Here is a 16,478-nt window from a genome sequence, read left to right as displayed (position 1 = left end):
TTTTGAACAAGGGTGAACTATATTTTCCCTATGTTAAAATGCATTGTTCAATTTACAAATCAAACATGTTTAGACTTGTACTCTTTTTCTCCTTGTGAGAGAACAGCAAGTTGTACAAAAAGTGATGAAGCATTAAACAGTTGGACATGTGAATTCACAAGTATATTGAAGGTGAAATTAAATTCTGCTGTAAAGGCACTGGCGTGCAATGCACAGTGGACTGGATGCCAAGGGCAAGTGCATGAGTATAATGCCCCCTAAGGCTGGATGCCCCCTAGTGTAATGCGGATGCCCCACGGAATACAACTGTGTCTGGTGTATTGACTAGCCAAAGTAATTGTGCTGCCCACTCAGATTTTTTTTCTTCAATGGTGGGAGGGATGGCAGGGCAGCGGAAGCCCCAACTAAGGTGGATGCCCGGGGACGCCCCCTCACCCCCTCCCTTTGTACACACACCACTGCCAAAGGTTGGATTGAAACTAGCCAAATACAACGAATAATAAATTGTGATCATTTGTGGGTAATGTACCTTACAGATCAACTTTTTGTAAATGCAATTGCCTGTGCAAGTTATCACTACTGTAAAATGTGGCATTAAAAAAGCTAATACACTGATATGGGTTTGCATTTCCATCTATAGGCCTATGGCTAGAAGGAGCAAACTGAGATGCAGCTGGGGTGGGAAAACAAAGGAAGATTAATCATATTATTTTGTTTGTTTTGTTTTGTTTTATTCATTTTTTACTTTGGGACACATTATTAGAGGTTACATCAATCACATCATATCATTTGCAACAATGACATCCGAAAGAAGGGTTGACGGGTAGAAGCCATGGCTTATTAGTAACCCGTCCCCATCGATTCTTACTATACGCATCAGTCATATACATTAATTATGATGGTCATTGATTCATATCATTATCAATCCCAGACTTGACCCAGACCAATCTGCACACTCCTCGCTCAGTTCATCTTGAGTAATGTCCGTGTATAAGTTGCAGCCAGTACCAATCATTTGGAATTGGTAAATCGGTCTCCAACAGGCCCACCCAACCAGGCGAGCAGGCAAGGCGAGCGCATGCTCGTTCACCAGTAGCGTCTTCGCTGACCTTGGATCAGCTTTCACACGTTGTGGCTTCCAGATAAGTAGATCGGCTTGCATTCTGCCCATTGCGTCCAAAGCAATGTTCACTCCATTCTGGTCAGCTCAGCCACCGGCCCACCACTGTTGCCAGCATCCAGATGATGCTTAGACCTTGACACTCCTTAGTGCCCACTGAGGCCACTCACCAGCTGAGTAGGCCCCGCCGACCCCATCCCGGAATCATGTTTACCAACCCATTGTAAATATTTACAGCAGATACATTGCAGTCACAATACAACTTTATTACGACAGCCTTGCATGTTACATCAAATGTCCAAACAGAAATAGAGCCATACAATGTTTACATTCTTACAGCAACAGCAATACATGTAATCAATGCAGGTGTATAAACAAACAAGACTTAACCTTGGCAGTGTCAGCAAGTAAACATATGCTATATTTACATGATTCAAATCATAACAGCTCCAGTTTTGGGTTAATTAGAAAAATGTTACAATAGTTTCATTTGGGTAAGACATAATCCACAATTTAATGATGTGAGTTACTGATAGCAGTTATTGTCTCTCAAACTCCGCCAATGATTCGTATTTTCGTCTCTTCTTTAGTTTGAATGAAGATCTGACAGTCTTTTGTCCATGTGTTCTCAATAAGTCCATTATTTCTCAATTGTCGCGCCCTTCTGGCAATGTCAGTATTTCGTTTTGTGAGATTTTCATTGACGTAGACATGTTTACCTTTAAGCTTGTAGCGATCTCTCAAAAGAGCAATCTCCAGTTGGTCGTGTCCCCCCAGTTGCAAACAAAAAGCACATCTGAATGTGCGCTGGATCCACAATTAATCCCAAATCTTTGAGTTGAGTTGTCACTTGCTGTTCGACAGTCTCGTTCGCTGAAGCTTGGTCAGAATCAACTGCACTTGTGCTGGCTGCAGCTCTCGCCCAAGGGAGGTTTAATCTTGATACCTGTAACTAACATCGTTGATACGAAGATTCTGTTCCAAATCATCCACTTTTTGTTCCAAGGCGACAATGCGTAAATCTTTTTCATGTGTGTCTCTCTTCAACTGCTGAATTTCCTGCAGAAGTGGCTTGATGCTCTTCTTCATTTCAAGTGTTTCGGTGACCATTCCTTTGAGTTTTGCAAGAGAATATTTTATCTCCTCAGTCTCGTCAGCTCTTTTTCCAACAGGCATATTGCAACAATGTAGTTAAAAATCCCAATGTCAACAAAATAGTTAGAAGTCACGAGCGAGTGCAGGAGCGAGTACAGATGCGTCCTTCCTCGACAGATGCGTCCTAAAATAAACTTTCCTCATCAGCCCTGCAGATGAACTCACAGCAGGGCACACCAAGTCTAGCAAAGCACAACATTTCTTTACTATACTAAACATACTAACAGTACATTTACACACGCAAAAGATGTTTAGGTTTTTTTTCATGCTCAATTATATATATATATATATATATACTACAAGAAGGTCCCCACTTGTGGATGATGTAAAGTTGGCCACTGTGAAATGGACACTTGGAGACCACCTTCCACCCCTGACTGTGCGTCTGTGTGTGACGCCACAGGTTAGGTCGGTTGGTGCTTTTAAAATTAAAGATGATAAAAATAATGGATTCAATAAATGGACTTCTGCAATGACTCTAAGGGTTTGATGTATGCTGTTATATTTATGAATAAAATCTGATGATATCTACCACAGATATCAATCAGCTGAGTGCAGAATCTGTCTGCCTGCCAGAATCCACCAAAATCACGTAACACCACCTGCGCCACAACTTAGACCTGCTTTTAGCTAGTCTCGTCTATTATGTGTGCTGATTTGTAAAATGCTACAACAACAAATGCAAATCAACTGTGTATTTTTGTGTACCTCTACTAACAGGACAAACAATAGATTAACAACAATGGTCACTGTGGTAACGCTTATCATGAATGATACAAACAACACAAAAGCTGGGGCGTTTTGTAGATATACTTTAACAATAAACGTGGAGCCACATTTTTATGTAACTATGTTAGCAGCGTCCTCCTGACATGCGTCACTATAACGCTAAATCAAGAGCTGCTCTCCACATATTGTGCAGAGCAGGCCTCTCGCATGAGAATCACCTGTCACCATAAATCCATATTTCAAGTAGGTCTCCTGCTCTCATCAATGTGCAAAGCAACTTTCCAAATACATTGTTTTTTTACTCATTTCGCTGGCTTGTGGATTTAGTATCAGCGCTATGCGAACGAAATAAGCAAGATTAGCATCTGGTCAAGCGTCAAGAGTTGGTCATAGACAGTTGTAACAGAGAAAATCCGATCACTTACTAAAATATTTTTTAGCCTTTGATAATAAATAAACCAGAAGTAGAGTAAGTTTTATTTGTATTCTTTCAACTGTGCAGTCCGCTGCGACACAGTCCAAAGTGGCCCATTACTGGTCCGCAGACCGGTGGTTGGAGACCACTACTATAGAAAGTAGCATTCACTTCCTCCTGGCTTCAGCATACATAGAATACTCAATTTAAAAGTAGTTGAATTAATAAATATGTGTTGTGAAGGCTTTTGCACTTGTGTTATGATGATGCTATGTTATGATTATGCAGCTTATAGGGTCATTGTGTTATGGATGTATTAGACTTTTAGACATTACGATGTCCTTTATGATGATAACGTTAGATGATGTGTTAGCTACTCATAGATTGCCTTGTGCCCTTCAGGCCTTAGTTTGTTTTCGTCAATAAGGCTGTTTATTATTTATCCATATTGTTGTATTTTGGTCTGGAAATTTATAACATAGAAATATTCATCAGTAATTACTTTTGTGCTCTGTGGTGCAATGATTACATTTGTCAAGATGTATGACTTTATCAATGAAGAATAAACAAGATGTTCTCAATTACATTAAATAAGGTTTAATGAAAAAAAATCTAAATTCATGAACAGCACTGTATTGAGCCCCCTTTTAAACTTGTGTTACGGGGAACACGGTCATGCACCTTTACTACTGATTTCTGTTGTGATACAGTACAGCATTTGCATCACTGAACAACACAAAACAGGTCCACACTCAAAGGTGCAGTGTTTCTATAGCTAGGCTGAATTATTCAGAGGCTGTGGGGGCTAAACAATGATTCACGCTGCTCACCACTGCAGCAAACCTTCAATGACCATTTAGATCTCTGACATGCAATGAGGTTCATTCAATTACTGAAAGACCCATATGACCTATCTATGTCTTTTACTTGCTGATTTCGTTTGACTTGAATTGCATGAATGTGTCATGTTATAAATCTGTCAGTAATTTCAAATTTTATGTTATCGCTTAAGATTCAAAACAATATTCTCCTGGGAAATAATGTAAATTAATTTGTCCTATGCAGTATTTTAAGCAATACAGTATCTATCTATCTATCTATCTATCTATCTATCTATCTATCTATCTATCTATCTATCTATCTATCTATCTATCTATCTATCTATCTATCTAATCTACATGAGAGAAGCTGATAGCAGGGATAAGGACTACAGAATTTCTTTGACATTGCATTCCAGAATAAAAAATAATTTTGTATAATTGAATATGAAATTTAAGCAAGTATAGTTCATCATCTGTGAGCATAAGCTCTTCATTTCTTCTATAAACACAATTATTACATTTTTGTCCGACCAGTTCAACAAGTTACTCTTTTTTTTTCTGGCAAACTTTGATTGTATTTGAATGTTTTATCTAGCAAGTCATGAATGCCATCCATGCCTCCATCCATCCAGCCATCCATCCATCCAGCCATCTATTTGCTACCGCTTATCCGGGAAGCACATACTTCCCTCTCCCCAGCCACTTCGACCAGCTCTTCCGACAGGATCCCAAGGCGTTCCCAGGCCAGCCCGGAGACATAGTCTCTCAGCGTGTCCTGGGTCACGACGGTGGGACATGCCCGGAACACCTATCCAGGAAGGCATCTAGGAGGCATCCGAACCATATGCCCAAGCCACCTCAACTGGCTTCTCTCAATGCGGAGAAGTAGCGGCTCGAGTCCCTCCCGGATGACCCGGACTCCAACCCTCACTGGGAACGAATCCGAATTACTGCCGGCAATGCGGACCAAACTCTGACAACGGTCGTACAGGGACCGAACAGCCCGTAACAGGGGGCTCGGTACCCCGTACTCCCAAAGCACCCCCCACAGGACTCCCAGAGGGACCCAGTCAAACGCCTTCTCCAGATCCACAAAACACATGCAGACTGGTTGGGCGAACTCCCATGCACCCTCAAGGATCCTGCTGAGGGTGTAGAGCTGGTCCACTGTTCCACGGCCGGGACGAAAACCACACTGCTCCTCCTGAATCCGAGACTTCCTGGCAGACCCTCCTCTCCAGTAACCCTGAATAGACCTTACCAGGGAGGCTGAGGAGTGTGATCCCTCTATAGTTGAGACCACCACCACCAGTCTGCCAATCTAGAGGCACTGTCCCCGATGTCCACGCGATGTTGTAGAGGCGTGTCAACCACGACAGCCCCACAACATCCAGAGCCTTTAGGAACTCCGGGCGGATCTCATCCACCCCCGGGGCCCTGCCACCGAGAAGCTACCTTAGTGACTTCGACCCCAGAGATAGGAGAGCCCACCTCAGAGTCTCGAGACTCTGCTTCCTCAAAGGAAGGCGTGTCTGTGGAATTGAGGAGGTCTTCGAAGTATTCTCCCCACCGATTCACAACGTCTCGAGTTAAGGTCAGCAGCACCCCGTCTCCACTATACACAGTGGTAATGGTGTACTGCTTTCCTCTCCTGAGACGCTGGATGGTGGACCAGAATTTCCTTGAAGCCGTCCGGAAGTTGTTTTCCATGGCCTCACCGAACTCCTCCCATGTCCGAGTTTTTGCCTCAGCGACCACCGAAGCTGCATTCCGCTTGGCTAGCCGTTACCTGTCAGCTGCCTCCGGAGTCCCACAGGCCAAAAAGGCCCGATAGGACTCCTTCTTCAGCTTGACGGCATCCCTTACGGCTGGTATCCACCAGCGGGTTCGAGGATTGCTGCCACAACAGGCACCGACCACTTTACGGCCACAGCTCCGATCGGCCGCCTCAACAATGGAGGCGAGGAACATGGCCCACTCGGACTCAATGTCCCCCACCTCCCCCAAAACAAGGGAGAAGTTCTGCCGGAGGTGGGTGTTGAAACTCTTTCTGAAAGGGGATTCTCAGTCATGAATGCATTAAAATAAACTCGTCTTGCAGTTATATTTATTCTATATTTATAATTGGTTTATTTACATATAAATGTGTAAAAACATGTTTGTTAAGCAAAAAAGCTGATTTACCACATCAACTTTTATATTTTAAAATTACATCGGTACACACATAAATGATGAAGTGTGGAAATTTGGTCTTCCGGCTGACCATATTTTCAATAGCATTGCCGCTTTCTTTCAGTGTCATTGGCAGACCACGAGTGTATCTGTAACCTTTGTTTCATGTCCTCTCAGGCATGGCTGTCAATACAAGCTGATGGGAAGCAATCAACCAGCTCCATCCTGCTGCTACAAATAGCCAACACATTTGTAATGTTTGTCTTCCATTCAGCAAACTATCCCCATGCACTGCCTAGCAGTTGGATTAGAAAACATACTTGACTCATTTAGCTATTTTCAGAATTTAAAAGTTTATATTTTGTCTAGAATTAATTTGATAACTTAATTCTTTTTCATGTACAATTAATACCTTTAAAAACACATTTTGACTAAAAATGACATCACAGGTGCTCAGCACTCAGCTAACGACAAATCAAGCCTCACCTGTTATCTGGATGTAACATTAGCAAACTGAGCCATGTTTGGTCGTTACCTGAGCCCTGAGCACACATGATGTCATTTTTTATTCTACAGTAAGTAGCAAAATGTTTTTTTTAAGGTATTAATTGTATATGAAAAATAATGAAGTTATCACATTAATTATAAACAAAATATTATCTCCTTACTCCTGAAAATGGCTAAACGAGTCAAGTATCTCTTTAATACTTTTTTTTCCACAATTTGAAGACGTCTGTGAGACACTTTCATGAAAAAGATTAAGAATTATAGAATACTTTACACACCCTATTTTTATCTTGCTGAAAGGACCACCGTTAGGGCTTTATATATAAGTTATTGCCCCGCCGCATGTACTGCTGAATACAACTTTCCTTACCTGAAGTTAGGGATTTGCGATTATGCAGACAACTTTTACTTGGAGGGCCCTGCCAGAGTCGGGAAAAAAGTCAGCACACGTAATGCAGCATATTTTCACCAAGCTTACCTGGCAAGTCAAGGACAGAAAACATGAGGACATAAAACATGAGATTTACTTTGTCGTCTGACTTCACACTTAATGAGTGCACCTAGAAAGGGGTATTGCTGATAGTTATTTTGTATACCAGCAATTAAAAAGTCGATTTTCCCATTTTGCACGATGTTTTTTTTAGGGGTGCCAAAATTAGTGCATTCATTTTGAGTCAATTTAAAGTTCCTTTAACGGCACTAATAGGGGCAGACAAAACTTTTACTTCTTTCTGTCCCCTTTCATTTCTTTTGCTTTACTTTGAATTTAAATACTGCTTTATATTGTCTTTTTTTCTTTTAAAAATGAATTAAATAAATTGATTGATTGATTGATTGATTGATTCATTCATTCATTGATTTTTTTTAACGAGCGATTAATGACCACCCCTTACGAAATTATAAAATTATGGTATCAATTACTAAAAGATGAAGCCATATTTCTAATAGTTTAACTTTTTTTCACATTTATGTTAACAAGAGTATGACAATTTTGGGAAATAAATATTCTTGTCCATTTAGAACAGATGTAAAATTTGTGATTAATCGTAAGTTAACTATTGAAGTCATCCGATTAATTACGATTAAACAGTTTAATCGCCTTGGGTTTGAAGATGTACAGTATGTGCTAGTATTTATGAATGACAACATCAGTAAGATGAGGACGGTATGGAACATTGATGTCTTAAAACAAAGAACTGCATGTGGATTTTCCTGAGCACTGAAGCAGAAAACAGCTGAGTCCAAGGCAGGGGCATTTTCGGAGGTAATCTTGTTCCAGCACTCATCTCCCGTTTAATGACTGTGATTTACAACAACACACAGCTGGAGCTCAGCAAAGTGCCAGGCCATTTTCACACGTAGGAACCATTAATAGCTCAGAAAGGGGAGACACATTTCCATGACAAGATCATCTCCTAGGCATTGGCAGTCACAGATGAGGTTGGAAGAATGACAATGCCACCACATGCGTTTGACTATGCAGCCTTATTTTCCTGATCATCAAGTCTCAAAATAATAGCCCTGTACACTATGTACTGCTTTTCAGAGCTGTCTCTACAGGCCAGGATATTGTAATCCTCCAAGGAGCTTCTTACTTTTCATCAACACGTGGAAAGAACATACAGGCTAAGAAATAATTGTCATATCAAACTGTCAGTTTAAGTTAGACATTGCAACCAATAGAGCGAGAACAAGCTTCTTCTTCTTTTTTTTGCCAGACATCTTATTGCCCTGCATTCGACAAGCAACCTAATATACTGCATATACTTTTGGTAACTGGTTATTTTGATGCAGTCAGGTGGTGTGGTTCGTCTGAACTGTTCGTCATGGCCTATTTCTATTTGTTCTCTCACTAATTAATCAATCAATCAATCACTTTAGACTGTATCTTTCAGTATAACAATTAATTTACGTACTACAAATACATAGTCAAATATAAACGCAGTATCTACTGGATTTACACATGCATTCCTGAATGAAGCTGATTAAAAGCCAGTTGGACAGTTGGTAAAACCTGTCAACAAACTCCAACAACAAATCTTTCAACAAACTGTCTGTCCTGCAACATATGCTCATTATATGAAATTATCCTCTCTGGCTGTTCAGAATGTGCTGGACTTCAAACAGGAGCTTTGTTTGGAAAACCTTAATAGCAATGATGATGATTTATGATGATGATGATTATACCAAGCAATGTCAATCTAACTTAATTGACAGGTGTATGCACTCACAAGAGCTGGGTGGCCGTAAATTAATTTGATTAATAATAATAATAATAAAAATAATAATGAAAATAATACAATAATAATAATGAAAATAATACAATAATAATAATGAAAATAATACAATAATAATAATGAAAATAATAAAATAATAATAATAATAAGCACTAAAGACTTTTTCTCCAAAGCATGGCTAGCTACAGGCATCTTATGAGCTAGCACAGTAAGTGACCTGCATAAACTATTGCAGTCACTTATCATGCGTGTACTGTATGTCCCTTTGTTTAGTTGTTCCATGGTTCTGTTGTCCCTGCCATTTGATCCCCTCTAAACTCTCTTCGTTCCAAACACTCGCTCTATTGCTCATCATTCACTTGTCTCAGTGTCTCATTTCCTTCCTCTATGCGCCTTGATTAGCGGGTGGACGTATGGTTGGACAAGTGATTGATTAAAAAATACTCCAGCATTGTGGCTGGAGCTCCATTCAAGCCCTGCAATTGTACAGCCAGGTACATCCTTTCTCCTTAATGTAGACCAAGCAGATAATGGGTGCAGTTAGGACATGGTGAAATAAATTAATATGAAAATGAATTTATCGAATTTTGGAAAGACAATTTATTTAAGCGTGAACCCATATTAGATGTCGTCAATAGGCTGATTGCATTACCGATCTGGACCCAGGTGCTTTTCTATACATATGATTAGGTCATTTTGACCACGGCTTGTAATTTAAACAGCACGGCTTTGGGCGATTTGCAGCTGTTTTATTTTAACTAGTGCAAATCTGTGCTAGTTTTCCTGTCATTGTGGTAGTATATTTATGCACACAGGAAATTACACAGAAATAATATTGTAAGTAACTTCTACCAAATTGTGACACAATTCAGCTTATTATATCATTTACTGTATTGAGAGCAGTTTTGAAAGTGGAGCAAGTTCGGGGTACGGAAACAGCGAAGAATAGGAGGTTGAAAGTCTTTTAGTTATTAATATTTTTGTCATGTTTGGTTTCTGTTTTTGGTTGTGTGTCTCCCTTGGTCTTGTTGAGTGTAATCCTGCCCTTCCTCGTGCCAACCAATCCGTGCCCTCAACCACTTGTGTCTTGCCCCAGGTGTGTCTTGTTGTGTCGTTAGTGTGTGTGTATATAGTCTCCTGTCTCCCTTCTGTCTGGGTTGGATCATTGTCGCTGTCACCACTGGTGTTTTGTTGTTACTTAGATTTTTGGTCTTTTCACAACTTTGTTGGTTTTGTTTATTTAGAGTTACCCAGTACCCCTGTTAGTGTTTTTGTAAAATAAATTATGTTTAGTAGTGCATGCTTCCCTGCATTTGGGTCCTCCACTCCGTACCGTGACAATTTTTTAGATTGTTTATATTGGTAAATATGTATGCAAATGATAATTTGCCTCCCGTAGAAAGAATGAGCTTACTCATAATGCTCACACTTAAACACTCTTGCTTGAACATGTGACTGGTCAGACCCCAAAACAGACACAGAGCGCACTGGAAGAGTAATTGAAAGTCTTTATTCTCATAAAATACAAAATAATAAAAAAATGCAAATAAAAATGGTAACAAATTGCTATCAAACCATATAATTGTGTTAGAAGTTTTGGAGCAATTCAAAAGGAGCACATTGTTATCTATACGCCCCAAAAGGAAAGGGACTGTGTGTACTGTATGTAAAGCAATCAAAACAAAACAATTGGTCTTATACTCCTTACTGTTTTGTTAACTTAAGTGCATTATTTGTGCATTAGAAAATCCGTCAATCCCATCTTTTCTGGAAATCATTTTCCTCAGCCTTCTCAAGCACTAATTGTTACTTTGGCATTTGGTTCACAGGCTGTAACTGTACAGTAGGTGAAGATTTTCATTTCAATTTAATACATAGATATGATTCTCCCTGTGTGTGTATGGATATACAGAATATAAACATTTGCTGCTGCCGCAATAAGATGTACAACAAAGTTAATATAATGTAAATGTAAGCTAACCTGCTTAGAAGTAAGTGTTCCAAATGGGTTCTTAATGAATAGCAGAAGTTCTAACCAGAACTATGGGCTTCTGAGGAACCTTTTTTTGAATTTTTTTTTATATAAATCTTCAAGGGCTCTTTTGAAGCTAAGGGTTCCTGTAAGAACTGTTTCAATGAAGAGAACATTTTTTGGAAGAAGGGGTTCCTCAAGGGCTGTTGAAAACATGGGTATTGGAAGGTCCTTTCCATCAAATGTTTAGCCATGATTAAGTATTCACTCAGAAATTCTCAAAAAATTTTGCAAGGAGAGTATTGAGTACATTTTACAATAAAAAAACTAATTAAGTTACTCAAGCATTGAGGTTAGAACTCGTGACCTTCAGGTTGGGAGACAACCACTGTACCTGAGCTATGCAAATCTTGTTTGGCTCTCTACTGCATTGCTGGACTGTCCAAAATGAGGCCAACATACTGAGGTACGAGGATTCCACCTGACACTAGCAATATACTAACACACAGCAAGCGCGGCATGGTTCAGGTGGTACACTGGCTGTCCACCAACCTGAAGGTTGTGGATTTGTACCTCACCCTTAAAGTAGCCTTTTTTTGTTTTGTTTTTTAATAAACTCGTAAAATGTACTCCAAATTCTCCTTGTAAATGTGACTTAGAATTTCTGAGTGAATACGTTTTTTCAAGTCTTTTTTTCTACCTTTTTTATCAGTGCACTATGGGACTGAGTTAAGAGGCATTTGTCTGCAGAAGAACTTTTTTCTTGTGAAATTTTAGAATACAGTACAAATATAAATGTAGCAACAGAATATACTCTCTGTATATTAAATTTGTTCCTGCCGTTGTAACCCACCCTGGAGGGAGGACCTCGTCTCATTTATTCACTTTTGGAAATTGGGTAGTTGACCTTCTTGGGTGTGGGTGGCAGCAGTGGATCAGGAGGTTGTCCAGTAACCAGAAGGTCTGCTGTTCAATTCCTACTTTCTCCAAGTTATGTCATTGGGCAAGACATTTTACTGGTACACACATTGCCTCCAGTGCCATTTACACTGGTGTACCAATGGTGCGAATGTTTGCTGGTAGTTGTGTTGCCCAGGAGAAAAGCTGGATTTTAGTGTGTGCAGGACCTGAAACTGGCTGCCAGGTTGGTTGCCCTGTGAGAGTTGAATGATGGCTTTGCTACCGGTTATACGCTCCACCCTCTTCAAAACAGGTGTGACATATCAGTGGTGATTACTACTATTCACATGTGAATTTGTATTACAAGCTGGACTGAAGTGAAACCTCAAGCTATCAGAAACCTCAAATTATCAAGGTAAGTTAAATCTACTATTTTATTTCAGCAAGTGTGATTCGAGGACCCTTATGGAGAAAGGTAGACTTTTTTTTGTTAACATTTGTTTCTTTTTTGTAGACATGAGTTATAGAGGGTTTGGACAAAAACAAAGACGTGTACCCCACTGGCTTCAACAAGTGGGTTAGGGTGAGTATTAAACCTCCTTTTCCAGTATTTTAACGTTGTTGAAAGTAATTAATATGAAAACCTTGTGGGGTTCGCTAACTTTCACCTGATTTTGTGCCAGTGGAGGCTTTTTTTATAGGAGTTAGAGGACAGGCTTATTCAGTCTGTTTCACTGTCGCCATTATGATGTGCTAATAAATAAATAAATGCATACTGCTCTCCTTCGACCATGCATGGCTTTACTTTTTATAAATGGCTTCATCTGGTGCAGTATGTATGCCTTGTATTGGTGCTACTAACTGTCTTTATTTTTTGTCCTCCCTTTCTATGTCGTGATTGCTGGAGATGATATAAATCCACCTGCTAAGGACACCCTGTACAGCTGTCATGTTGCTGATTCCACTGGACCCGTGTTCGTCCCTGTCCTGTCCTCCCTACTGGGCCTACATGATAGCTTTTCCTTAGACAGTCTGCTGTCCTTATCAATCATTGTTTGAAGATTTTTAATTAATAAAAACAAAATCCTCTTTAAAAATTGTTTGAATGTTTCTCAGTGTCAAGAATAATGATGAACACAATAAAAAAACATTTTGATCTGTAGAATACTGTGGTTCTTAATACAAACCCTTTATTTATATATATATATATATATATATATATATATAAACTCTTTGTGGAGGTTCTAGATAAAACCCTTGAAACATAAAAGGGTTCTTAGTATAACTCTGTGAAGGTTCTAGAGGAAACCCTTGTAATATAAAATGATTCTCAGTGGAACTCCCTGTTTGAGATCTAAATGAAACAATTAAAGGGCTCTTTATTTAACCTCTCATACAAGGTTCTGGGTGGAACCTTTCACAGATGGTTCTGGGTATAACCCATTATGTTCTCGGTAGAACCCTTTCTTATCTGCACTCTGGCGCACTTATCCAGTCGAAAACAGTTAAGAACATCAGGTCACACATTTTCACATGGGCAAGGCTGAGTAGTGTGGGTGGGCGGCCAAGACATAAATGCAGAAACCATTTTGAATATATTAGACCTTCTTCCGCACACTAAGGGAAGAGGGCTCCACAGCTGTGTACTCGATCTTGCTGGCATCTAGTAAATGGTTCAACTAAGTTATGCAGTCTTCTGGTCGTTACTGTTAATATAATATTGCGAGCATTAAGATACAAGAACCGGTGAAAGTTCCCATTGGAACTTTACAACTGATTTTTACGATTTTGTTCTTATCATTAATAAATCCTGATGTTAAATACAATGAATGTTTTATCAATGAATATATTGTTAATGCAACTTTTCCTTTCTCTGTTCCTCCGACAGTCTGAAGAATGAAATATGTGTCCAGTGAACGTGAGACAAACCAACTACACTGAATTGATGTCAGACAAGCTGTGATCAGCTTGCCCTGCTTTTTTTCTGCCTCCACTCTACAAACTGTCTTCATTCCCTCGTCTGTCTTTCACTGTCAGTTTGGCCTGGAAAAGGAAGGATTTTTTTTTTTTTTACATGATTCAAATCTACTGTTTGTATAGTTATACTGTAGTACCTTTTTGACTTTATTTATTTACTTATTTATTTATTCTGATAGTAATTTTGTTTTTTGCCCTCATTTCTTTTATTTAAATGGAAATACTAGGTTTAAATTGTGATTACATGCTCTACTTGTTATGCAATGTAAGAAATTACAATTGTTGTTGAATTGTCTAGTGATAAACACAATTAATTATACAGCTGCAGTTTAAACCTTAACCACTAAGATCAGGAAAAACTAGTGACATTCCTCGATAACAACAAAAACGACGGTGTGTAAATCCTAACCCATCCCATTCTTTTGCTCGTAAAGTATTTTTGTAAACACATTTCCACTGTGATTTTGGCTACACTATTACTATGTCTGAATTTTAAGTTATTTTGTGTTAGCTTGAAAGTGTACTATGTTAATAATCAGTGCATTCCAAGAGTACAGTGGAAATGGGAGTTTCATGTTTTTTACGCATATTCCAATTTTTCACACATTCCATATTCGACTTCTAAAGGTTAACTTAAGACTCTAAATTGTCCTTAGGTCTAAACATGAGTGTGAATGGTGGTTTGTCTATTTGTGCCCTATGTTTGCCAGCGTAAAGTACCCTGCCTCTCGCCCAAAATCAGCTGGGAAGGGCTCCAATTTACCCGCTAACCTCTTGAGGATAAGCAGCATAGCAATTGGCTGGATGGTTTAAACTCTGTTAAGGAAATGTGTGAATTCAAGGGGCGTGGTGTCCATTGGGAATTTCGGGAGTTTTCCGAATGGCCGTTCCATTTCCGGGCTGCTCAAAGCCCCCCGCCCTCTCTGTCGACGAATATTCCTGGGATACATTTTTGTTTCAATATGTCCCTGGTCATATCATTATTTTATTTCACATTCAACCCCACAATAAATTCAATTTGAATATTAATTAGGATTGGAGGTGAGTGACCAAATGGAACAAGCAGCAGCTAGGAAGATTTGGTAACATCACACTGTTATCACACAGATCAATGTTGTTGTTGTTGATTTTTTTAGATTATTATTATTATTATTTGAAAGTCACTTTCCACTGCCTTTTCAATATAAATCTAGTTTATGATTTACAGTGCAGGTCACAACCTAAAATTATAATAGGAAACAAGATGTCTTCATTTATATAGAAAATATTTAATTACTTTGTATATGTGGTTAAATAAGGTTGACTTTTAAATGATTCCTCTGGTTAGGAACAATTCAGTTTAGTGTTGTTTTCATCTCAGGGAGATGTACTGTACTTTAAGGGGCTGCTATAGAAAAAATGCTCATTAGATTTTCAAACGTCTCATTCCACTGCAGAGACTTGTAGAATGTGCTTATAATGTTTAACGGATTAAATCAACAAACTTTAAAGGTATCAAAAAGAATAAGGCTGATTGTTGAGTATTCTAATTTGATGAAATACATTGTGAAATGATAAAAGTCAACAACTTCACAATATTTTCACATTAGAATTTCTTTAGCCAAAACGAGGCATTTCTTCCAGTGGTGTTCCGGGTGCTGTATGAACTGCAAAGCTGTGGGATAAAAATGTAGCTTTCACTCATCTGTACAAGCATTTTATTTTCACATTTATTGGCAGCTGAAGTCATTTCAAGCTGACTTTGTAATGTGTGTTAAGGGAAGACAATATAATGATGGCTAAACCAGTATCAAGTAATATGCTATTGTTGGCAATACAAACTAAACTTTATATAAATGTGTTTTTATATTGCAAATAGAAATTGCATGTATGAACTGAATTATTGCAAGTTGGGGGAAAACTGGGGGGAAAACTGTGATTTGCTTATCTCATTCAGAGCAAGCATAATGGCTTTTTAATAGGTATTGAATAGGCCCACATCTCTCACCCTCGAACCCACTTGTGCTTTGGGTAACGTGCTTCATTGTGTCTGAGAAATACAAAATAAAAGACACTTTCAACTACAAAGACTCCAGGCCCTTTTTTTAAATTACCAGGACAACATAAAATGTGACCTCTGCATACTTGAAAATATAGCAACATTTAAAATAATAACAGTCCAGCAATATTTGTAATATAAAGTAAAAGTATAGTACTATAAAAGTACAGGACATCAAAAAGTGACCGAAATATGACAGTAGCATACTTCTGGACCAGCTCGTTGAAGAGACACCCACTAATTAAAGCAACTAAAGTACATTTGCATTTGTAATAATCCATTTCATTTGTTTCTGTGCCGGTCTTTCAAAGTATTGCTTTTAAAGTCTACATCTGGAGCCCCATTTCGAGGTATTGACAGGAAAATGGACCAAAAATATTGTGAAGTTTGATTGATATTTGGTGCCTCCATTTTCGTGTCTAGTCTTGTATTTGC

At 38.9% G+C, this 16,478-nt stretch overlaps 1 protein-coding gene across 1 annotated transcript in view; it reads left to right on the top strand.

The window, feature by feature from the left end:
• zmat4a (zinc finger, matrin-type 4a) overlaps nt 1-16,066 on the top strand; it is an 85,782-nt gene extending 69,716 nt beyond the window's left edge. The window contains exon 7 of the mRNA XM_086077229.1: nt 13,917-16,066. Coding sequence (XP_085933355.1) covers nt 13,917-13,944 — 28 coding nt within the window. The 3' untranslated portion in view covers nt 13,945-16,066. The remainder of the gene's footprint in view (nt 1-13,916) is intronic.
• The last annotated feature ends 412 nt before the right edge of the window (nt 16,067-16,478 follow it).

The sequence above is a fragment of the Leptonotus elevatus genome, chromosome 5 (assembly GCF_054856555.1).
Source record: "Leptonotus elevatus isolate MCC_2025b chromosome 5, RoL_Lele_1.0, whole genome shotgun sequence".
Taxonomy (NCBI): domain Eukaryota; kingdom Metazoa; phylum Chordata; class Actinopteri; order Syngnathiformes; family Syngnathidae; genus Leptonotus; species Leptonotus elevatus.
This window is presented reverse-complemented; position numbering and strand designations above follow the sequence as displayed.